The 26,145-nt window shown below is 39.1% G+C and overlaps 1 protein-coding gene across 1 annotated transcript in view; it reads right to left on the bottom strand.

The window, feature by feature from the left end:
- Nucleotides 1-24,537: 24,537 nt before the first annotated feature.
- fbln1 (fibulin 1) overlaps nt 24,538-26,145 on the bottom strand; it is a 40,329-nt gene continuing 38,721 nt past the window's right edge. The window contains exon 18 of the mRNA XM_046860141.1: nt 24,538-25,219. Coding sequence (XP_046716097.1) covers nt 25,080-25,219 — 140 coding nt within the window. The 3' untranslated portion in view covers nt 24,538-25,079. The remainder of the gene's footprint in view (nt 25,220-26,145) is intronic.

Below are 26,145 nucleotides of genomic sequence, written 5' to 3'. Positions count from 1 at the left end.
AGAGATCGCAGCAATGTTACATCATTCCACATTTGTACATTTTTTACTCCGGTTTGGGACAATGATTAATTATGGCATGTTTTCCTTTTTCTTTTTAAAAAAAATAGTTTTCATTAATTAACTTTATTTGTGTAATTTCTTTGTAAAAAAGGATGTCTCTTGTTTTCTCTCCCTTTTTTTAATTTTAGATATGTGAGTTTTGGGATTGACATTATTCCAATTTTTTTACTTCAGTTTAATTATTTAGTATACCATGCAGTGATATCACAAATATACTTTGAAAATGTGAAAATAATGTTAAATGTTACAGTTTTGTTACATTATGTTTAATGTTAGATTAGTTTTCTTGTTGATTCCTGTTACTTGTTGGCACACAGGTTTTAAACAATTGCTTTTTTAAATTTTCAAATTTAAGTACTGCATTATGTCCTGCTGCTTGCTTTTTTTTTCTTACTCCGGAAGAAATTATAAACCAACAAAAAATTTCCATTTATTTGATAGATGTGAATAAATCTGTGTATAAAAACTGCCATTTCTGTAATATTTTCTGTGTGCAAATATCTGACATATATTTCTATTTCCGTGAAATCCAAACATGAACACATATGCAAATTATATACTTTGCATATATTGCTAAATATTAGATTTTGGTATAATAAAAAAAATTCAGAAGAATCGTGCGTATATTTGTAGCCTGAATTTAGAAAAAAAACCCCGATAAATATTATATTTATAAAAAAACATCAAGACTTAACAGTTAAGCTGTTGCTGATTCAATCACTGTTCAATATTTCAACAATTTCTGTGTTGAAAAGTCAGAAAATAACCACTGAATCCAATACAAGGCCAATTAAGAAGTTTAGAAATAAAGCTACAGAGAATTAAGGAGATAAAAATGTATAATAAAAAAGAATACACAGCTATAGTAAGCTTTTAAGACATGAACTATCATAGAACTGTGGCATTGTTTTGCATTGGTTAAGGCATTATAGTTTTGGTTTGGAACTGTTAGCAAGCATGGCAGCTCTCCAGCTTGTAGAGCACTTTATTATGTGTGCTTTGTCCCCTTGATGGCTGTGTGGGAGTAATGAATAGTCCACTCTTTCCCATTAAAATAATAGCCTCATCAAACACACTCATGCCTGAGATGCCTATTCAGTGCCAGGCTTTGGTATTTATTTCCTAAAAGCCAAAGGAATGCCAGTCTAAAGCTCGAATTTTAATTGCTTCATTAAAAATCAGCGAGTCCTTGAAATGCGAAGAGCTGCAGAAGTGGGATGACATGGTGGCAATCATTTGGTTTGTTGACTACTCTGGGCACAAATAAAAGTCTGATCAGATGGGCTGAGAGAACAGAGAAACTTCCTCTCACACCATCATCTTGGACAGGTCTTGGAGAATAAATACAAAAGGTTGCATATGTTTTTTAAGGATCATAAGAGATTATCAGGGTTAATCTTTGATCTTATGTAGTCCTATGATGCTTCTTCATGGTGTACCCTTTCATGAACCTTCTCAAACTATAAATTATTAATTGTGATGCAATCGCACATTTTCTCTGCCTTAAATGAACCTTAATCAATACATTTCAAGTTTTTAATACTCTAATCAACGTGGGCATGGATGCTTTATGCAAATGTGTGTTTATTATTGGTAAAACCATATTTATCATAGAGCATGAAGACAAAATTTTCTTGTAAATGTTTTAAAGTAATTGTGGTGTTTTAAATGACGTAATCATCAGGACACCAACTGGGACTTTGCCATGTTTCCACACATACAGTTTTAATTGCACCTCTGTGTCATTACGGTGCAACACTCCCCTACCCACATCAGCTGTCCGTTAGCGACTTTTTAGCGATGTTGGCCTCAGTATTAGTCTAAAAAAAGCTTGACTAATTTCTAAAAAACATTGAAAAGCAGCTTTTGTTGAAGTTTAACAAAACTATTGTCCCACTGAAGGGTACATCACATGACAGTCAGCTCATATTTAGTTATACTTTATCTCAAATTATTTACTTTCATTTTATTTGTCCATTGACTAGAAAAACCTTTTTGAAAGATTGCTTTACTGCTTTGTTTTTTTGACTTACATGTTGAATCTTTTAAAAAAATTTTTTATTTTTTCATGTTGAAGAGGTGGTTGTGTTGGTCTTGATTCATGTAGTGTTGTGGTGTACAATTTGATTTGTATTTTGGGAAATAAAACCTCACAAATCAATTGCTTTTGGCTTTTCACTAACGTGTCTTGATGTTGAGGACTAGTGCATCTTTGAGCCTACGTTCAATATAAGTCAAATACTTAAATACTGTTCTCAAGTCATAATGGAATTTATGATATTTAACTTGTAATAGAGTAAGTTTTGCAGAAAGGTACACCTCTTTACATTTCTGTACATTATCAAGTTTACAAAAAATTAATTCCATCTACATTAAACCTTCAGTAGGTTGAATGGGAATTGAGAAGTAAAAAATGTGAATAGAGTATCAACATATAACTACATTTTCAAATAATCCACTAGCAATTAATTTTTTATAAAAATATAATTTGATAATGTTTATTTCTGTATTCGGATTAGTACACCTTAACAGTCTTTTCGATTGCAGCCTTAGTTTTATTTCATGTCCACATAAGAGTTTCCAGCTATACGTCCAACCTTCCTTCTAATTAAAGCAGCCAATGAAAGCAAAATATTACTTCAGAAAAAAAAAGATTTAAAAATTCAGGTCCTAATTTTTATGATCATGGCTTGAGGTCAAACGTAAGAGCGCATTAGTAGGATTCTGGTTTTACGCTGTATCTTCTCAGTATTCTCCTGACCAACACATTTTATACTTGGCATAGAGAGTATTTGTGAAAGGGGTCTGTATTACAATGAAAACAATGAAAGGGTTTCCATTGGTATGTGTTACAATGGATTCTCAATCTGCAGAATAAAAAAAGAACATTATAATAACTTGGAACAATCGAATGTTCTGTTTTCTGTCACATACAGTATATAAGTTGTAATGTGTACAGCAGGACTGGATAAAATCAAAAATAATTAGTGACAATGTCGTTTTTGTTTTAAAAAATGTGATGAATTATTACATTTTAAATGGTGACCCAATATAATAATAAAAATAATAAAAAAACGTTTTTTTTTTTTTCTTTTTTATAAATGTCTCCTTTATAAAAATATGGGTTAACCACAAAAGTCTACATTCATAGCACATAACCCCCTTCCTACCCCCTTACCCAGACCCCATGGTAGAAGCTTGGTAGAAGTATAGAAGTTGACAAAGAGGTAAATGGTTCAAAGAAAACTAAAAAAAGATACCTCAGCCATCCGAGTCCCAGCATTAACCACTGAGCTGTCACTAAATGACCATGCTTTTTAACTGGTTTGTTACCCATTGTTTTCACCATGATCGTTTACTTATACATAACCTGTTGTGTCTATGTCTCGCTGACAAGTCTTGTTGATCGTATCCTTTATTTCTAAGTTCTATTGTTCTTAGTTTCTAATGTTTTTAGTTTGAGCTAGTAATTAAAACCCACAAAACATGAGGAAAATGTCAATGTAAATGAGCATGTTCATTACTATGCATACGGTCAAGGCATGTTTCCTACTGCAGAGTTTTCTGGTGTGGAGCTCCTTTTTCTAGGAACAGAGAACATTCATAGGACTGACGTGGACCATACAAGACAGGGACAATTCATTTGTTGGAAATGCTAGGTACCCTGCTACTCCATTGTGTTTAACCAGTTAAGACCACTGTGGGCATTTATATTGGCAGACATCCCATATCTAGAGTGTGCTACAATGATCCCATTTATTTGAGAATTAACTTTAGATAGAGTATGTTCAATTATCCCATTTATATCCTATTTACTAAGCAGTTGAGGGTTCAGAGCCTTCATTAAAGGGCCATCATTGGCAGTCTGGTGGCGTTGGGTTTTGAACTCACGATTGAATCTTACTGAGCTACCACATCCCATGGTATCTATGCCAGTAAAGGCCTTAAGTAACAATAGAAAGCACTACATTATAATAGATTCCCTCTCACATTGTAACAGAACAACTTTAGCTGATATAAATTGCAACCTGCATGAACTGTTGATGTGTATATGTGACTCATTTCCTATACTTGGTGTCTACAGTATGCTAAGCCTTTTGAGTGCTTGGTTAGAATCTTCAAATAGAAAAGTAAAGTAAATATGTGTGCACAAAACGGAGGAAAAAGTGGTGGGCTGAATGACCAAACAACCCCGGGTAGGATTGTCTTAGGTTTTGGCTCAAACTAATTTGTTTTGTCTGTAGTTGTGCCTGGTTGTTTGTTTGAGGTAAATGTTCCAACTCTTGAGGCTTTCCAATTCCTTAAAACCAAAAGTATGTCTATTTGGTGTACCTCAAGAAGAAGTATTCTTTTACTTTATTTCTAACGGTCACCACATTTAAATATCTTTCAGATTCTGTTATCATCTTGACAAAAAAAACATAGAAAGTCTCAGGAACTACACTCCAAGGAATTCCACTGTAAACCCAAATTCATTTGGAAACAGTATATACAGTATGGTTAATGTAAAAACATTAACTTATAGGCCTTGTTGAAGCCAGAAAAAGTAATACTGCTCGTGGGTTCAGTGGACCTGTTAAGTTTTGACAATTAGCTGATTTATTGTTCCAAAAAATTTACTATTTTAAATGTGAAATATAATCATTTTAATTTTAATGGACGATTACCACATTCCCAAATAAATGGATAGCAGTTTATCTGTCAGTATAGATGTCATTATAGCCCATTAAGGGAAACCATCCATTCTTGTCAACTGTCAGAATGTATGATTAATGCTTCAACAATTTTCTCAACTTACACACTTGACCAAAATTCCTGGCACAGAATTATAGTGCAAAAGTCTGTTTACAGGACCATAATAATAGAACGGAATGGGTATAATATATCTCATGCATAATATGTGTGGTACTAGCACTTATTGGTTTGATTGGAAAGATATCAGCTGTTCTGTTTTTTCTATCAAGACAATACACTAGCAATATGTTGCTTAGCTGCTTTCTGAGAATATATCATGGACATAATACACTAAACATTTCTCCTGAGGGTCTTGGGAACACCTAATAAAAAACAACAAACATAATTAAAATCATTGAGGAGGCAGGGTGGTATAGCGGGTATGATGTCTGCCTCCAGTTTCTTGGTTTGATCCTGAGCTCGGTTTATTGCTTGTATACATGCCATAAAGTGGATAGGCTATATAAAACTGCCCCCCAGATGAGTTATATCCATGAGGTGTTGTCCACCGCATGCCAAGTCTCTGGGTTTGACTTTAAACTCACTGTAAAACTTATAATAAATACATAATGGAAGATAAATAAATGATGATGAATGAATGTCAAATCTCTATGCTGTAACAACTAATATGCAATCTGTTGTTAAGGCAGCAAGCTCTCACATTTACAGCTTATTTTAAAAAGCTCATCTGAGGTCGACGAAAACAAAGAAAACCTATACAGATGAAATATTATCAGTAGCTTTTTTTTTGTCAAAATTAAGATAAAAATATTGAGTAAAATATATACAATGCTACTAGGGAGACAAGGAGGCTGTTTGGGAAGTGGGAGTATAGTGGTCAAGGCTCTGGGTTTGGGAGTTTAAACCCCAGAATTGACAAGCTGCCACTCTTGGGCCCTTGAGCAAGGCTCTTAACCCTATGTGCTCCAGGGGAAATTGTAGCATGGCTGCCCCTGTGCTCTGACCCCAGCTTTCTAGCATTGCTGGAATATGCCAGGATAGAATCTCTCTGTGCAGCTTAATGTACAGTATAATATACCTTTACCTTGATCTGCAGAGAGGATATTTTTTTCTGTCCTTTTCATCATACAATCTTTTTTTGGCTATTTAAAAGCATATAAAAAGCTTAAAAAATATTATATTCAAAAGCATATAAAATGGATGCAGCTGAATATTTGAAGCGATGAAAGAGTATTGTGATGGAGGGACAGCTGTGGGTTGCTCAAGTTGGAGATTCAAGATGTTTCCTTGCTTAAGACCTCTGACCAGAAGGTCTGGATATGTGGACAACAAAATGAGTTGTTGGTCCGGTAAGAAAAAGATAAAAATACATGTGTTAATCTACTAGATGTCAGGGATCCCCCTGCCACACCTCCCTCGGCCGCTGTCAGGGATTCCCCTGCCACGCCTCCCTCGGCCGCTGTCAGAGATTCACCCTGCCATGCCCCCCTCGGTAGCTGTCACGCTGCCTCGTTATCCCGTGCCTGCCATGATCACCGACAGCTGTGGCTCGTTTTGGATCAGACTATATGAACTCATGTTCTCGAGTCACAGGCTGTCAGTTCTTGAACATCATGCTGGTGATTTCCCGTGGCTGCTTTCCCCGCTGGTTCTTTCTCTGAACTCCGTTCCTGTTAGGACTCTTTCTATGTTGTGGGAGTTTACTTTCGTTTTCGGACTCTGGTTTTCTTGAGGATTTCTCGTCCCGAGCAGATACTTTTGGTTTGTGGACATTTGCTTGATTTGTATTTGTGTTTAGAAAATAAAAGGACAATGATTGAGTTATTTACGCTTCCGCGTCATGGTCGTCAGCCTGACAGAAGAACCGACCGAAAGCGGATTTACCCAACCGCGATGCCAACCGCGATGGATCGGCAGCCGAACCCGGTTTCGGATTTCCACCGGAAGCTCAGTGCCGCTCCTCGCAGTTTGGAACCACAGACGCCGGACCATGAGAGTGCGGCTGTGCCACGGCCCTCCGCGAGCACGAGGGGATTTCCGGCTCGTTTCTCTGGGAGACGAATTGGGCAGGTTCCTGCGGAGCATCGGCGAGTATGTGGAGGAAAATGTTTTAGAGCATCTACAAGCTCGCTGCTCTGTTCCGAGGTTCCTATGGGTGCGCCTCTCCGCCATAGTGTCTCCAGGAGCGAGCCTCTCCGCCACTGACCCTTTACGAGCGCGACGAGCCGCCAAAGACCCTTTACCAGCGCGACGAGCCGCCACTGACCCTTCACGAGCACGCCGAACCGCCACGGACCCTTCACGGGAGCGCCGCGCCGCCACAGAGTTCCGCCGAGGGTGCCGCTCAGCTTTAGAGTTCCGCTGAGGGTGCCGCTCAGCCTCAGAGTTCTGCAGAGGGTGCCACTCAGCCTCAGAGTTCCGCCGGGGGTGCCGCTCAGCCACAGATTCCCGCCAGGGGCGCCGCTCAGCCACAGATTTCCCATGTGAGCTCCGCCTCGTTCCAGAGTCCCCATGTGAGCTCCGCCTCGTTCCAGAGTCCCCATGTGAGCTCCGCCTCGTTCCACAGTCCCCATGTGAGGTCAGCCTCTTTCCAGAGTCCCCAAGAGAGCTCAGCCCCGTTCCAAAGTCCCCAAGAGAGCTCAGCCCCGTTTCAGAGTCCCCAAGAGAGCTCAGCCCTGTTCCCAAATCCCCAGGAGCACTCAGTCCCGTTCAAAGGCCGCGAGAAGGACGTTGTACCGCCGCCTGGCCGCGAGAAGGACGTCGTACCGCCGCCTGGCCATGAAGAGGACGTCAGAGACCGCCGCCTGGCCGCGAAGAGGACGTTGTACCGCCGCCTGGTCGTGAAGAGGTCATTGTACTGCCTCCTGGTCAGCAGAAGGACGTCCAACCGCCGCCCCCGAGCTCCACAGAAGGCGACGTCTCGCCCCCGAGCTCCACAGAAGGCGACGTCTCGCCCCCGAGCTCCACAGAAGGTGAAGGCACGCCCCTGAGCTCCACAGAAGGCGAAGGCTCGCCCCAAGTTCTCCTCAGTGCAAAGGCTCGCCCCCAAGTTCTCCTCAGGGTGAAGGCTCGCCTTCCGGCTCCCCGCACGGCGACGGCTCGCCTCCAGGCTCCCCGCACGGCGACGGCTCGCCTCCAGGCTCCCCGCACGGCGAAGTCTCGCCCCCCAAGTCTCCCTCAGGGCGAAGGCTCACCCCCAAGTTCCCCTCAAGGCGAAGGCTCGCCCCCAAGTTCTCCTCAGGGCGAAGGCTCACCCCCAAGTTCTCCTCAGGGCGAAGGCTCACCCCCCATTTCTCCTCAGGGCGAAGGCTTGCCCCCAAGTTCTCCTCAGGGTGAAGGCTCGCCTCCCGGCTCCCCGCAGGGCGACGGCTTGCTTCCAGGCTCACCGCAGGGCGAAGGCTCGACCCCATGTGCTCCTCAGGGTGAAGGTTTGCCCCAAGTCTCCCTTAGGGCGAAGGCTCGCCCCCAAGGTCCCTCTAATGATGACGTTGGTCCTCCAGGTCCCTCTGATGACGACTTCGGTCCTCCAGGTCCCTCTGACGACGGCAAGGCTCTCCAGAGTCTCTCCGAGGGTGTCGTTACGGCCCAACGTCCTGCTGAAAGTGCCCCTGTGTTCCTGGTCTCCGCCGTGGACGTCGCTTGGCCTCTGGTCTCCGCCGTGGACGTTGCTCGGCCTTCGGCCTTCGTCGTGGACGGTGTACGGTTCCCCGCCATGGAGGTCGCGCCGCCGCTGATCTCCGCCAGGAACTTCGCTTAGCCTCCGGTCTTTTCGAGGGCCATTGTCCTGTTCCTGATCCTGACCGAGGACGCCGCTTTGCCTTGGGCCCCTTCCGGTCTTCCCCTGTTCCATGCCGATGCTCACGGGGCCTACTTTGACCCTGGTTGGTTGGAGAGGCCTTCCTCAGAGTACCCTGGCCCGCCTGGCGTTGGTGGGTTTTGAGGCGTCAGGTGCCGCCCCTGGGGTACTGTCAGGGATCCCCCTGCCACGCCTCCCTTGGCCGCTGTCAGGGATTCCCCTGCCACGCCTCCCTCGGCCGATGTCAGAGATTCACCCTGCTACGCCCCCCTCACTAGCTGTCACGCCATGATCACCGACAGCTGTGGCTCGTTTTGGATCAGACTATATGAACTCGTTCTCGAGTCACAGGCTGTCAGTTCTTGAACGTCATGCTGGTGATTTCCCGTGGCTGCTTTCCCCGCTGGTTCTTTCTCTGAACTCCGTTCCTGTGAGGACTATTCTATGTCGTGGGAGTTTACTTTCGTTTTCGGACTCTGGTTTTGTTGAGGAGTTCTCGTCCCGAGCGGATACTTTTGGTTTGTGGACATTTGCTTGATTTGTGTTTGTGTTTAGAAAATAAAAGGACAATGAGTTATTTCCGCTTCCGCGTCATGGTCGTCAGCCTGACACTAGAATATTATAGAATAACGTATAATGTAATGTATTTAGAATTGTTGGCTGAACACCAAGCTGAAATTTTACTTAATTTTTTTTTTAAATGTCATCTTTGGATGAAAATTAGAACAAGAGGAAGAAGAAGAAGAAGAAGAAGAAGAAAGAAGCATCTATTGCATACTTATTCGGAGAGCTTTGTTGTGTAACTCAATCAGCATAAGCATTTCCAGAAGTATAAACTAGTTTAATTTCAAATTATAATATTGTAAAATTAAATTTATTTTTATAAATTTTATAAAGTTATTTGTACAGTTTACTTGCTCCACCTTCTTTGCATTTCTCAATCAGGTATATCATTTGTGTGTGTGTGTGTGTGTGTGTGTGTGTGTGTGTGTGTGTGTGTGTGTGTGTGTGTGTGTGTGTAAACAAGTTAATTAAGTAGTCTTCGGTGGTTTTGCCTGTCTCTATAAGAACTGATATAAATGTCTATACTTATAATAATATAATATAAACATATTATCATATTATACCGCTTTTAGGTGTAGGTGGGCATTAAGTAGTATTGATGATAAAATAATGCACAAAATTCTTTAACTTGTTTAAAAGCTAACCACTGGACTGAAGTATATTATAGGAATAAAAAAATTACTTACTGGGGAATGTCATATATATATATATATATATATATATATATATATATATATATATATATATATATATATATATATATATATGCGCCAGTTATGTGCTTAATCAGTAGCTTGGAGATGCAGAGCAAGTGAGTGTGTGTGCGTGTGTGTGCGTGTGGTTTTGGAGTTTAAGTTTGCGGCTTCCATATTTGGAGGCCGCAGTGGTGGTGAAATCTGGAACTTGGTGAAAACTGGCTGTGATCTGACAGGTAAATATACTTATTTTGTTCATGGGAATAATCCTCAAGGCTCTGTTTACTAAGAAACTGTTTTCAGTGCATGACCAGAATTGAGAAAAATGATCTACGGAATGTTGGTAGAGTTTACATTTTTTCACAATTGTTTAAACCCATACAGTAAAGATGTGGTAATAAAGTAAATCTGTAAAATCCTATATTATATAAATTCAACTTGTGGTTAGATATGACACCCCCACCCTCTATCGAGTTAAACACACTACTGAGGTACCAGCGATCCTGTTACTTTTGGAAAACCACTTGCTGCAGCTGCAGTTTCCCATGAACAGTCTATAGATCAATTCAGTTACTGTGGAGGATTAAACTCAAGAACCTTGCAAGATGGATTTGGACTGTAATGAATATAATCTGCTACAATGGTTCAGGACTACAGTTTTCATTAGCTGTTTTTGCACTCAAGTGTCCACTTGTTAACACCTCAACAGTGATGAACTGTAATGAATGGACATTTGGTGTCAGCCAGATGAGGATGGGTTCCCTTCTCAGTCTGGTTCCTCTAAGGGTTTCCGCCTCATACCATCTCATTCATGTTTTCCTTGCCAATGTTGCCACTATTCAAAAGTTATATTTATAATATGTTTAATTCTGTAAAGCTATTTTGCGACAAGGTCCACTGTTAAAAGTGCTATACAAATAAACTTGAATCAAATTTTATTGAATTACATTATTATGCAAATACCAAAAAGTATAAACTTGCATTGACTCTGCAAATAATGTTTAGTTTAAACCTCTGTTGTGTTGATGTTTAACTTTTCTCCCACACAGCTTAGACCTCAATATGTCTGATGGACATTTTGCTATGGATGGGCGCTCAACTGAAATAAATCTTGGAAGCTGCTGCTAACTGAACTTGTATTATTTGTGAAGATCATTTCCCTCTTGGATCACAACTCCAGCACTCCAGCACACATCGCAAGGGTTGTCTGGAACAACCACCAATTACATGGATCTAAACAAAGTATTCTGCAGACAAAAAGAGAAGATTTTTACCATGTTATATTTCTTTTGTCTTGGGTCTTGTGGTTTAGGCTTCAGATCCACACAACCCTATAAAAATAAAGTTCTAACTGAAGATGAGTAAATGAAACATTTTATAACTAATACAACCATTTAAATCTACGTTTCCAATCTACATATGAGCAATATATTTTTTTAGAGTGTACATATAGGTGCCGGAATACTCCTGAACTACTTACTTATACCTACTCACTTTTTTTTGCAACACCCTGAAATTATTTGTTCCCATTCCCTCTAACATTTCCGAATATTTGATATTGCACAGAAAAAATGACAATACTATTAGTTTCCTTGCCATCACCAGCCATACCAGGGTATTTGTATGTGTCTTTCCATGATATAGATCATAAAAAATGTCTCACCACACAGTACAAAGAGACTTTATTTGTCACATACACATTATAGGCCAGTAAAAATGATTTCCTTTTGCATGTCCTTGCTTGTAAGGAATCCAGGGTATAAGAGTACACGGAGATACAGTGCGCCTGGAGAAGACAGAGTGAGGCGTTTTGCTCAAGGGCCCAACATCAACAGCTCCTTAGTACTAGAGCTTGAACTGGCAACCTTCTAATCAGTAATCTGAACTTAACTGTTTAGCTACTACTCCCCATAAAAGCCTAATTCCCATGTGCTGTTTCGACTTCTGACAGAAAAACTGGACAAAATTGAGAAATCATTTATTCTTGGAGCCACAGGGAAGGAAAAAAAATCATTGAAGAATGAGATCTTTCATCTGTAATTAAAAATAGGAATACTCCTGAACTACTTACTCATACTGTACTTACTCACTTTTTCGCAACGCCCTGCAATCTTTCTTTGTTCCCATTTCCTCTAACATTTCCACTAGAGCTTAAAGCTTTATAATTTGGTTGAAATGTCTGAAACAAAAGCAAAACTTATGGGTCTGGTTTGGCTTGTTGTTTGAGGAGTGACCCTGGCATGTGGTTGTTTGAGCTAGAACAGAGAGAGGTGAGGTGGGAAATGGAATTCATGTGCATTTATTAAACATTTGAAAGAAGAAATCCCAGTCCCAACAAAACTGAATGCGGTATCAACCAGCAGTTGATCTCAACTGGTTTATGCAGAGAAATGGAACAAAGTCAGTGATTTTTATTTATTTATTTATTTTTATTTTTTATACAACATCCCACATTTGACCTTCTGTGCACCAAAGATTGAAGTACTTATTTCAATAAAATTGGGTTAAGAAAACAAACTTATCTTAAGGGATCGTGGATAGAGGTATATTAGAATAATCAAATTTAGAACAGTAATAGACTAGGGGTTACTTTCTAATGCCTTGTTGTAACACTATGGTATTATTTCTTAATAAACCAGTAACTATTCAATAGAAAATCTATTGTAATAACTACTTAGGAATTTGTGTGTTTGGATTTATTATGTTTTTTCCAACCCCATAGTTAAAATAAAATCTAAACAGTTTTACTAATTCGGGATGTGCTTGTTTTTAGTCTATGGTCATGAGGGCCTCGGGACAGACGGTTCCAGATTTTATTTAAAAAAGGATGTCAAACTATAATAATCCAGCCCAGTGTTTGGGTATTGACCCGCCCAATCCAGACATCATCTGATATTATGTCTGAAATATTACTGCCTGTTGGACCTGACAAACGACCTAAATTCTGTATCTGGCACCAAGAATTTAAATGTTGTTTTCATAGGCTGTGGATCATACGACTTCCATCAGATACAGAAGGATATTGTTGAGAAGGTTTAATAAGTAAACTTCATCCATCTTGGTGTATCGTAGTTTATGGTTAGTACTTACATAATTGCTTAACCATGCTAGGAGGCATCAGTCAACTTGTGCAGTCTGGGACAAGAAACCAGCCTGGACTCAGTTACAATGAAGCGAAGGGAAAAAAAAGAGAGGGAGAGACAATTAGAAGTACATAATATTCCAGTCACAGAAAAATGACTGCATGCTGAATAATCTGAAATGTTATAAAAGACTCCCCTTCTTCTTCCCTTCTTTTTCTTCTTTAGCTGCTCTCATTAGGGGTCACCACAGCAGGTCATCTGTCTCCATACTACTTTGTCTTCTACATCTGCCTCTTTCAAATTAACTACCTGCATGTCTTCCCTCACCACAACCATTAACCTCCTCCTTGGCCTTCCTCTTTACCTCCATCCTGGTGGCTCCATCCTTAGCATTCTTCTACCAATGTACCATATGTCCCTCCTCTGCACATGACCAAACCATCTCAATCTCGCCTCCCTCACCTTGTCTCCAAAATGTCCTACATCTGCTGTCCCTCTAATAAACTCGTTTCTGAACCTGTCCATCCTCGTCACTCCTAACGAAAACCTCAACATCTTCAGCTCCGTTATAAAGTACTTCCTTATATTAATTAATAGATGTTGAAAAACAATCATTGTGTCTGATAATTAAAAAAGGTACTAAAAGAAAAAATGGCAAGAAAATAAATCAATACCCTCATGCACTGGTATCTTTGCAATAGTTGAAAAATCTGATATTATAACAGTAGCCCAATTTCCACCAGTACCCTGTTGGCTAACGATACCTGTGGCGGTCGTTGGTTGGCCTCGACCAATCCGGTATGAAATTCTCTTTCATGATCCACATATTTAATTTGCCACGTTTTATGCTGGATAACCTTCCTAACGCAACCCTCCCCATTTATCCGGGCTTGGGACCGGCACTAAGAGTGCACTGGCTTGTGCAACCCTAATGGCTGGGTTAAGCTATTTTGCATTACACTAATATATACTAATTAGAAGTAGGTCACTCATGTGCCTGGAATGTAACTAAAGTTTCTATTGTGGCTTTTTATTATATTTGTCGTTTGTAACTGGACATGGCATTTTAACCAGCAGGTTGTTTAGGCTGCAGCATTTGGGGCAGAATCAGGATGTAAATCTTCCAGTCATGTGTGTTGTCGTCTATTTTCAGCTTATGCAGATGCTTAAGTTGAGATTTACTGTTCTAAGTTGTTAGATTTGTTTTTTTTTTAAATATTAATAGGAAAGAGGATTTTAAACATCATCTACAACATTGTGACACTCTATGTGATGTACATGTGATTCTGTATGTTTATAAAGCAAAAAATATGTGTGATGTCATTTGGACTTTGTTCAAGTAAATCACTGACCACCACAAAGTATAAGAACTCTCAGGTGGTGCCAAACTAACTCTGCTGGGCCCTTGAGACAGGCTCTTTACCCTCAAATGCTCAGTTGTAAGTCTATCTGGATAGCTGCTTCTGTCAAATGCTATAATGTAAATGTTTTACCAACTCTGTGGATTTTCATTATCTGTCTGGTTTTCCATTTTGGTTTTCACATTTTTTGGCCTTGTCTGGTTCGCATTGTTTGTTCGTTGTCTGACCATTGCCTGTTTTTTATCTTGCGTTAGGCAAATTTTTTGACAAATCTGCTGCCTGACAGAATCTTTTGCCATTACTGTAAGAGAACCACCAGCCACGCTCAACACTCCCACTCAGCCTCTCCCTCCTACTAATCACCTACACCTGTTTCCCCTGATCGAGAATCATTTAAAAGATCCCTCTCCCCTTCACTCGCTGTCCAATCTATAGTATGCATACCTCAGATCATTTGGACTTCTCACGGATCCCGCGTTCCCCGCTGTTTCCCCGTATTTCTTGCTACCCTTCTCATGAACCTCACTTCAGCTAAATGGACTATTTCCAGTACTCCCTTCACTGATATTTCTTTGTTTGCTATGTTAAGATCAATAGGTGTGTGCTTGTGAAGATTGGTGTTTATTAAGCCACTGTAGGTGAGGTGAGAAGGCCTGGGGTGCAGTAAGCGTTCCAATTAGATTAGATTAGGTTAGATTAGATTAGATTACTTTATATATAATTTAAAAAGTTATAATAATATATTTTGTTATATGTTAATACTATCAAGTTATAATAAATTTACTGTCATTGTACAAGTACAGAGCTAATGAAATGCAATTTATCCCGGTCATCCAGTAGGCTTGAGTTTAGAGTGCTATAGAAGGCCAGGTATGATCTTCTACTCCAACCCATGTAAACCATATGTTTATACATTTACGTCATTCGGCAGGCGCTCTTATCCATAGCGACTTACACTTATCTCATCCATACAACCAAGCAGCTATGGGGTTAAGGGCCTTGCTCAGGGGCCCATGAGTGCCAGCTTTGTGTGGGTGGGATTTGAACTTATGACCTTTAGATGCAAAGTCCAATGACTTTAACACTAAGCTATCACCTTTCCTCACCTTTATAAAGCTGGCTTCATGCACAGGGACATTGTCATACTGGAACAGGGTCATGTGAAGTGAAGTGAAGTGAAGTGAAGTGAAGTGAAGTGAAGTGAAGTGAAAATTGAATGCTACTGCATCCAAAGGCATCCTATCCAAGTGTGTGCCTTCAACTTTGTGGTAACAGTTTGGAGAAGGACTACATATAGCTGAAAAAGTCAGGTGTCCCAATACCTTTGACAATACTTAGACTTGCCTTAATGCACCAGGGGTGCACTCTTTCATTACTATTCATTTTTTTATAACAGTCTTCCTTATATAAAAGGAAAGGCACATTTCCTATACTGTAAATAGCAGGCAAATCTACTACAACTAATAGCATTCACAGACCAAAATCTGGATATAATATCTGGATGCTGAAAAATAAACCATGAAACGAGGAACACCAGAATGCCCATTCTGAACAAATAGTAAAATTAAATATGCTACATTTTTTTTAAATGTATTTGTTTATTAATGTTAATGTCAATGATAAAGTAAACTGAAAACATCTCTCAAATGATAAAATGTCAAGACACATACAACCAATATCACAAAATATATTAATACAATTAAAAATGAACATGATACATACTTCAGTTGTTTGCTATTATGTCTAGAATTCGGAATTCCGAAGTGGAGAAAAGTGGTCCAATATTTTGAGACGTATGACACACAACTCATGGGAAAATGACTGGGTGTGTATTTACCACCTCAGACAAAACAAAACTATGACACAGCTAAATATTTGTTTTTCAGACTAGGAAAATCAAAACTGTAGGTTGGGTGATGTCAGTAAAGTATAGAAGGATCTCACTGCTCACTGCTGAAATCTTCTTCTCATTTTTCAAGTGTATTTATACCCATTTATACTACCAATAAAATATACTAATAAACCGTTTTCCTTAAACAAACACTTTATAAACATATATATATATATATATATATATATATATATATATATATATATATATATATATATATATATATATATATATATACAGTGCCCTCCACAATTATTGGCACCCCTGTTTAAGATGTGGTCGTGGACTTCTAAAAATTCTCCTTTTTTTTAAAACAACATAGAACCCAAATGCAAAAAAAGAGAAAAATCCAACCTTTTATTTAAGTACATTACTTTGGTGGTAAAAAAATCACACATTTAGAAAAAAAAAAAAAATTGAAATCATGTGTGCCATAATTATTGGCACCCCTGATGTTAATACTTTGTACAACCTCCTTTTGCCAACAAGACAGCTCTTAATCTCCTCCTATAACATTTCACAAAATTGGAGAACACAGAGAGAGGGATTTTTTTCTTCTTTGCACAATCTTTCTAGATCATCCAGTGTCCTGGGTCCTCTCTTATGCACTCTTCTCTTTAGCTCGCCCCACAGGTTTTCGATTGGGTTGAGGTCTGGGGACTGAGATGGCCATGGGAGGACCTTGAGTTTGTGACTGCTGAACCACTTTTGTGTAGATTTTGCCACATGTTTTGGATCATTATCCTGCTGAAAGACCCAATGACGACCCATCTTCAGCTTTCTGGCAGGGGCCATCAGGTTTTTATTTAAAATATCCTGGTACTTCAAAGCGTTCATAATGCCATGCACCCTAACAAGGTTCCCAGGGCCTTTGGAAGAGAAACAGGCCCACAGCATCACAGATCCTCCACCATACTTCACGGTGGGCATGAGGTGCTTTTCGGCATACTCATCTTTTGTTTTACGCCAGACCCACTTAGAGTGTTTGTTGCCAAAAAGCTCAATCTTAGTCTCATCTGACCAAAGCACACGATCCCAGTTGAAGTCCCAGTACCGCTTAGCAAACTCCAGACGTTTACGTTTGTGAGTGTTAGTGAGAAAAGGCTTTTTCCTTGCATGCCTCCCAAACAGCTTGTTGGCATGTAGAGAGCGTCTGATGGTTGTTTTGGAGACTCTGTGACCCCAAGATGCCACTCTTTGATGCAATTCTGTGACGGTGAGCTTGGGAATTTTTTTTATTTTTACTTCTCTTACCATCCTCCTCACTGTGCGTTGTGGCAAGATAAACTTGGGACCTCTTCCAGCCTTGTTTGTCACTGTTCCAGTTGTTTTAAACTTCTTAATGATTCCTCTGACTGTAGATACCGGCAAGTTAAGGCGAGTGGCTATTTTCTTGTAGCCATTGCCTGACTTATGAAGGTCGACACACATCTGCCTTACTTGAATGGTGTGTTCTCTTGTCTTTGCCATGTTGACAAATGGGTAAGAGAATTAGGCCTCTGTGTCACGTCATATTTATACCCCAGGGAAACAGGAAATCATGAATTACTAATTAAAAGTCCCTAGATACCCTGACCAACCTTAGCAACTACAGAAAAATATATATAAAAAAAAAAATAATTAAATTTTTCAGAGGAATTGTTAGGGGTGCCAATAATTGTGGGACACATGATTTCAAGTTTTTTTTTTTTTCTAAATGTATGATTTTTTTTACCACCAAAGTTATGTACTTAAATGAAAGGTTGGATTTTTCTCTTTTTTTGCATTTGGGTTCTATGTTGTTTTAAAAAAAAGGAGAATTTTTAGAAGTCCACGACCACATCTTAAACAGGGGTGCCAATAATTGTGGAGGGCACTGTATATATATATATATATATATATATATATATATATATATATATATATATATATATATATATGCTTCCTCTGGGTGAAATTATATATAAACATGGCATTTGTTTACATTGCTATGCTGATGATACACAGTTTTATGTTTCAGCAAAGCAAGATGAGAGAAATCATCTTAAAAATGTTGAGGAGTGTGTAAAGGACATTAGACAGTGGATGCTTGAGGACTTCCTTCTGCTCAACTTGGATAAGACGGAAGTACTTTTTCTAGGACCATATGCAGCTAGAAGCAAACTTTTCCCGATTACGTAGCATCTCTGGATGGTGTTTCTGTCTCACTGTGTTCAGCAGTCAAAGACCTTGGTGTGATTATTGACCCGAGTCTTTCCTTTAAAGCTCATGTTATATGATAATAACATTACCAGGATCGCCTTCTTTTACCTTAGAAATTTTGCTCAAATTAGAAATATGATGTCGTTACAGGATGCTCACCACAGTATCTGAGTGAAATTCTGTACCAGTATGACCCCTCACACCTACTTAGATCAAAAGATGCAGGTTATTTATACCTCAAATAATGAAGACTACAGCAGGGGGCAGATCTTTTTGTTATAAACCCCACAGTTATGGAACAGCCTTCCAATTAGTGTTCAGGACTCAGACACAGTCTCAGTGTTCAAGTCGAGGATGAAAAAATATTTATTTAGTCAGCTTTTTATCTGTATGTTTTTCTTAGTTAAAGGCGCAAATCTGACGGGATCATTGATATAGAGTGTTCGTAAACTGGGATGTTTGTATGCTGTCGTCCCCTCACTCACACGTTCACTCAGGTTTGTTGACGGTGTTGTGGTGGGTCGCCTCTTATCCCAGAGATCCATCATGTCTGTGTTACCTTCTGGTTCTCCTTTTTAGTTATGCTGCCATAGCGAGTCTTGCCAGAATCCCCAACTGCACAGTGTAAGTAACTTTTATATAACAATAAGGATACTTAATGATCTATATCTTACTCTCCCTGTCACCCCTGTTCTCTCTCTCTCTTGATCGAGTTAAACATGCTCCTGAGGTCCCAGTGACCACTGTTTCTGCCCCTCTCCCCTCCTCGGATCTGCCCGCTTCATCCAGCCTGCCTCTGTATGGTGTTTTCTTCGACTGGAGGCCACTCTGTGCAGCTGGGGATGGTTTCTCATCAACGGCCTGGGGATCAATGAAAATATGGAGTAAGAACGGGAGCTTTGAGGATTTGGATTTGGACTGTAGTTAATGTCAACTGTCTGCTGACTGGTGACACAGGACTAGAGTTTGCATCTGATCACCATCACTGCACCTCAACATTGTTTATCTGTAATAAATAGACATTTGGTGCAACCCAGATGAGGATGGGTTTCCTCTTGAGTCTGGTTTCTCTCAAGGTTTCTCTTGAGTTTCTCTTGAGTCACAATTTCTCCACAATCGCCACCGGCTCGCTTATCAGGGACAAACTTACACATAAAGAACTTATTGGTTATTCATTTTTATCACTGCTTTATCGGTGTAAAGCTGCTTTGAGACAATGTTTATTGTTAAACGCGCTATACAAATAAAAATGTATTGAATTTAATGATTTACTATTTAAAACTCTATGTACATAAAATTTTTGTTTCACCTTATATATCAAATAAACTGCACATATTTCAGTTTAACCTGCTATCATCTTGTCGACACCTTGCCAAAGTCAAACTAAATTTGTATAAACTTACAAATGTAAAAGAATCGCCTCAGGGCAACAAAAAGAATCCTGCGAAATTACGGGGCACAATTGAGTTGTTTTTTTTCCGATTTAGCAGCTGCAAGGACATCAAAAGAAAGCCACTTGTTTCAATTATGACTGTGTGGGCTATGAATGTCCCAGTAAACCATGCCACAGTTCCTGAAGGATCTAGTGTGTACTTCTGCGTGGCTCTAGCTAGAACTGGTTGGAGTTGGTTAGCCTTGGAGCTGTAAGTTAAATAAATGTGGGCATCTGATTTGAAGATGCTGGGTAACACTCTCACTTTCAATTCCAGAAGCCTCTGGGAATCTTGTAATTGGTAGAGTGTGTGATGTGATAAGCAATGCCAAAAAAAGGACTAGCGTTGTGTGTGTCTGCCACCTGTTGGGCTGCTCTACAATTAGCACTCGGTTTTGTTTTTGTTTTTTGTTGATGTGGGTCAAACAAATGGAATAAATTAAAGAATTCTAATAGCAAATGATGCAAAAAAGTATGTCATTGCAAACACGTCATTGACGTAGGAAAGCAAAGTGCTGGGAAAAAGAAATCAGTAAGAGATTGTTTAAATCTGAATCAGACTGTGTTGAATTTCTGGGAATCTGAATCAGACGGGAAACACCATCGGATTGGCTCCTGCAGGCTAATTGCTGCTGTCTCCTGATTGGTGGTTGACACTTTAAAAGGCATCTTGTCTCTTTGTGCCATTTATTCAGCATATTCAGTAAGAATATGCATATTTAATATTCATATTTATTTTTGGTATTAAGAAGGTTTTGGAGATTGTCAGAACTATTGTTTGCTTGTTTAAACAGGGGTTGTTTTCACCCCCTTAAACCCCCGTAAACCTTTTGTTTGGCTCTGTAAATAACCATGTAAATACTCTAAATACTAAAATTGGGGTAATCTGACGCCATTTCTTTTTGAACTTTTTTTTTGGGCTAGGTAGGTAGGATAGTAAATTGTATTTTTTTTTTTCTATGCCTTAATCATTATAGATGTGTTGTGTTTGAAGAGAACATCGTTTTACATTAGACGACAATAAAAATGTATCTCTGATTTAACAGATATTTTTAAGTTTTTAACTGATTAGTTAGAAATCCCTGACTCGCAAGTGTCCTATTCTTTTTCTATCACGTTTTGTCCTTCTGCAATATAAAATACACAACTGATTCAGTTAGGATATGCAGCATAGGCTGGTCCTTATTAGTTGCATTGGATAAATCTTGGCTCATCTTCCAAAAAAAATAATTCCACATGCATTCATGTAAAAAAATCGACACTGCATCCACATTTAAATGCATTCACAAAAAGAGTGTTTCCTTGCCTTTAGGGATTAAATGTTTGAAAAGCATCCACAACAGGCTGTATGTTTTTGATGTATAAAAGTAGCAGTTTTGTGTTTAACATAATGAGAAACAATGGTTAGAAAAACCAGAAGAGAAATACTCTCGCATTTTTATTAAAAGAACTCACTTGTATCTTAAAACATGTGTTGCGGTGGGGGACAGGGGTTCTGGCCAGGAAAAAGCAGAGGGTGTTTGTGTGTGTGTGTGTGTGTGTGTGTGTGTGTGTGTGTGTGTGTGTGTGTGTGTGTGTGTGTGTGTGTGAGCGCACGTGCGCAGACTGTGTGTGCCTACACTGTGCATATGAATGCACTTTGCCTGTGTGTGTGTTTAAGTGTGTGTGTGTGTGTGTGTGTGTGTGTGTGAGAGAGACTAGGATGACCCTATATAGTCTGTTAGCCCAGAACTGGGACCTTTTCCCAACCGACCCTGGAAAAGCTGGACTTTACACTCCCTCATCCCTCGTTCCCCTTTCTCTCTCTCTTTTCACTCTCCTCTCCATCTTTCTTTTTTCACTACTCTCCACAGCCAAAAAACCCTCTTTCCTCCTGTGCTCTGACCACTACACACACTCACACACACACACGTATACGCCTACATACGCACGGCCAGACCACCACCTGGCCACAACACAGTATATCAACACACACACACACACACACACACACACACACACACACACACACATACACACACACACACACACACACACATGCTTCCATTGGGTTTGCTGCCCTGCAATAATTCAGTGACAATTTGATTGCTCTTGTGGCAACTACCAGCAGCTCTTCACATAGCAGAATGGAGGAAAATTGGGCTCTACTTTACTCCACACATGCTCATGTTTCTCCTTGTTGGTTTTTCACATTTTAATAGCTGAGGAGATTGTTTCTATTGTAAAATCTTTTTTACAAATTTTTGTCAAAACAACCTTCAATGTAAAATATACAGTAATGCATTAATTAAGCAAAAATCTTTGCTATCCTGTTAAATATTTTTATAACTTCAATTTGCAACTTTTAACCTAAACCATATGCAAAAGTGTATTCCCATGTGTTGGTAGACAGCATTTATGAGAAAACTGTGCTTTCTGGAATGCTTGCTCTCCATGGATGAGAAAAACCCCACAGTATGAGCTATGTCGAGGGCATTATGCTTCTTCATTGAAGTGCTGGTCAGCAATGGTTTCGTCCCAACCACAGTGATGATTAACCAGCCATGGTTCAGACTAGTCCCTCCATCTGCTCAAATGAGCTAAGGCTGCTTGCCTCATGTCCCCCGACATTGAGAAAAGACAGTCTCGGTTCAGTGGCCCCCGCTGGCAGGGATGTGGTCGCACATAAGCTTTCTAAACCTCCTTTACCATATGCATTTTCCAGTGCAAAACTTAACTTGGTAATGCGAGTTTGCATAGCATACACTATAATGATCACGCTCAGTATGCGAACAACAGGATTGTGGAACTTGTGGACATTTTTTGGCATTTATGCATGTCTTAAATTGACCAGTGAGAAAAAACAGAAACCTTTTATTATTTGTGCAGACAACCAAGCCAAGTAACATGGAAAGTTTGATTTAGTAATGATTTGAAACAAACCAACTAAATTATGGTCAAATTGTAAGCCTGCGTAATAATTAAATTACTCATTTTTACCAGGACACTAATAGTGTGTGGGGAATTTGCGGTTTGAGTAGTTTATTTTGACTATAGATTACTGAGGTCAGGATATATATATATATATATATATATATATATATATATATATATATATATATATATATATATATATATATATATATTATTCGAAAACAACTTAAACATAACATTTGTTTTATTGATACATGTATAATGAAACGAATACTAGTTTACTGGAGTGTACAATTAGTGAATGAACAGTCATTATCTCTACTAGTGAGCAGTCTTCCTGTGGATGGAGTCCTCTTCATTTGGGGCTGGGAATGGTTCCACATGAATAGCGTAAAGATCTATTAAATTACTGAGCAACTCTGTAATTAATTAATGAATTAATCACTCTGTAATTAATATCAACAGTCTACTACAATGGCTCAGGACCACAGTTGCATTTAATCGCCTATCACTGAACAGCTCAACAATGATGGAACTGTAATGAGTGGAACCTTTTGAGTCTGGTTCCTCTTAAAGTTTCTTATTCTTGCCATCTCAGGGAGTTTTTCCTTGCCACACTCACCACTGGTTCACTCATTAGAGATAAACTTAAATTATAAGGAATGAACTTATACGGTTTAGAGACTGTGGCATTGAGTAAAAGACAGGAGGTGGAGCTGGAGGTAGCAGAGTTGAAGATGTCGAGGTTTTCGTTGGGAGTGGTGACGATGGACAAGATTAGAGATTTATTAGAGGGACAGCGCGAGGCGAGATTGAGATGGTTTGGACATGTGCAGAGGAGGGACATGGGGTATATCGGTAGAAGAATGCTGAGAATGGAGCTACCAGGAAGGAGGAAAAGAGGAAGACTAAGGAGGAGGTTTATGGATGTGTTGAAGGAAGACATGCAGGTAGTTGGTTTGAAAGAGGCAGATGTAGAGGACAGGGGGGTATGGAGACGGATGATCCGCTGTGTCGACCCCTAATGGGAGAAGCCGTAAAAAGAAGAAGAAGAAGAAGAAGAAACATACATTCTTTTAGAACTGCATTATCTCTGTGCAGCTGCTTTGGGATAATTGTCTATTGTTAAAATCGCTATACAAGTACAACTGTATTAAATTAAATTCATACAGTAGCATCATGGCAATAGCATGAGTCCACCCGCTTTTAAAAAACTAGCTTACACCGACCACTTTATGGCCACAAATCAGGCATAACCTTATGACCACCTAATATTGTGTTGGTCTCCCTTTTGATGCCAAAACAGTCGTGACCTGTCGGAAATTAACTTCTTCAGCAGTTTGAGCTACAGGAGCTCATCTGTTGGATTGGACCATATGAACCAGCTTTAGCTGCCCACATGCATCAATTATCCTTAGTCACCTTTGACCCTGTCGCGGTTCACCACTGTTCCTTCCTTGGACCACTTTTGATATATACTGACCACTGCAGACCGGGAACATCCCAAAAGAGCTGCAGTTTGGTAGATGCTCTGACCCAGTCGTCTAGACATCACAAATTGGCACCTGTCAAACTCACTCAAATCCTTACACTTGCCCATTTTTCCTGCTTCTAACATGTCAACTTTTAGGGCAAAATGAAGAGATCATCATTGTTATTGACCTCACCAGTTCTAATGATATAATGTAATAATGTTATGCTTGTTTATTACTCCCAGTGTTTCAGTCTAATTCCCCAAAACAGATTCAGAAAAAACCTACTTGAATTAATAATTGTTCCTGACCAGGATAAAAGTTGATTGATTGATTAATTGGATGATTGAATGTGTGAATGAATGAGAATTAATACAACACAATGACAAACATGAAAAGAAATCAACAGAGCCACGTCTCTATTTGTGTAAAAATAACTTGTGGACATACTGAGTAAAACCTTAAACAAATCTGTGAAAAAATGACTGATTTAGCTGTGAAGAATGAGGACATCAATACATTCAAGCAACAAGTAAAGAATTTAAGGTTGCTTATGTTTCGTAGATAATCTATAACATTACTGACTATCACAGACTATCAGAAGTCACATATCACATTTGTTTGCTTTCATTTTATCTGAACAATATATAATTTGTTGTTGATGTATAAAACGGATTCCCAACTCATCTTTTTACTTCTCAAACAATTTTAAATCCAGCCCGTGTGGACTCTACTGATACGGTTTATGACATGCTGTTTAAATATGGTTATGTTACACTGCTTCGTGAATGTTTTATAGACAGTCTAAACTACATTATCAAAATAAAGGTTTAGCTATTATTATTATACTCTGTATTAGATTGTGGCATGCAAACATTTCAACAATTTTTAGAGGCTCAAAAATAGAAATCTACGTGAAAAATAGATGCTGTCCATTTAAAACCAGAATTCAGAGACATAGATGTGAACGTTGATGATGTTCCGATAAGAGATGACTCCATTTGTGACGTAATTCATGGCGAGCTTCAGAACCGTTTTCAAAGGGCCAACCAGGGGCTTCACCTGTCTGACAACACCTGAGAAGAACAATGTAAAATCAATAAAGGTAAATTCTTTGCAAATCAGTAGCACACTTTCATTACAGGTGATGTTTGGGGTATAATATTGGGATGTAATGTATAATGCCATGTTTAATTTGAAGACCTTTATGAGTGAATTTCCATTTAAATATTATAACATTCATTTATTTATTATGTGTAACTGTTAAGTATGTTATTGCTGAATAATATAATAATGAATGAATGAATGAATGAATGAATGGCTAAATAATGGAACGAACAAATAAATGAATAAATTTAATAGGGTGTGGATGTGAATGGTTTATGAAGACATTACATAAATCAGTTATCATATTATCATATCATTTGTAAGGTGGGGAGTGTCTGTATATATCTTTTGTCTAGTTTTTGCCATCTGGCGAATGAACACATAATCATATTGAAACAATCCCCCACCCCAATTTTTCCTCTTATTTTTCAAATACTATACAAGAAATTAGAACTTCAGGGGAAATTAAAGTCGCTCAGTAATCCTAAGATTTGCCACATTTGCAAAACCCCATCACAAAAAATAACTAAAATATTACACATAGCATATCACTGCCAAGCTTGTTCTTTCTCTAAATTTGAGTACTACATGTACTATGAAAGAGTATATTCATTGCATTTGTATTACTTTATTGATATTATTAGATTGAGACAAAGTCTTTCTACCATATACGTGGTCTACAGACACATCATCTTTAACCTTTTAGACCTAATTTATGCAAGACTTCTTCCCATCACAGGCTAAGTTAACTAACACAGCGGTTTGCCTGCAAAAGGTGAATTGAATGCTAAGATAAACCCTTCTGGATCTGATTTCCTTCTTACAAAATTCAAATAAAATGTGACAAGGAACATTGGCTGTGGATTTCTGACAACGTGGTATAGTTTACTAAAGT

The sequence above is a fragment of the Silurus meridionalis genome, chromosome 10 (assembly GCF_014805685.1).
Source record: "Silurus meridionalis isolate SWU-2019-XX chromosome 10, ASM1480568v1, whole genome shotgun sequence".
NCBI lineage: Eukaryota > Metazoa > Chordata > Actinopteri > Siluriformes > Siluridae > Silurus > Silurus meridionalis.
This window is presented reverse-complemented; position numbering and strand designations above follow the sequence as displayed.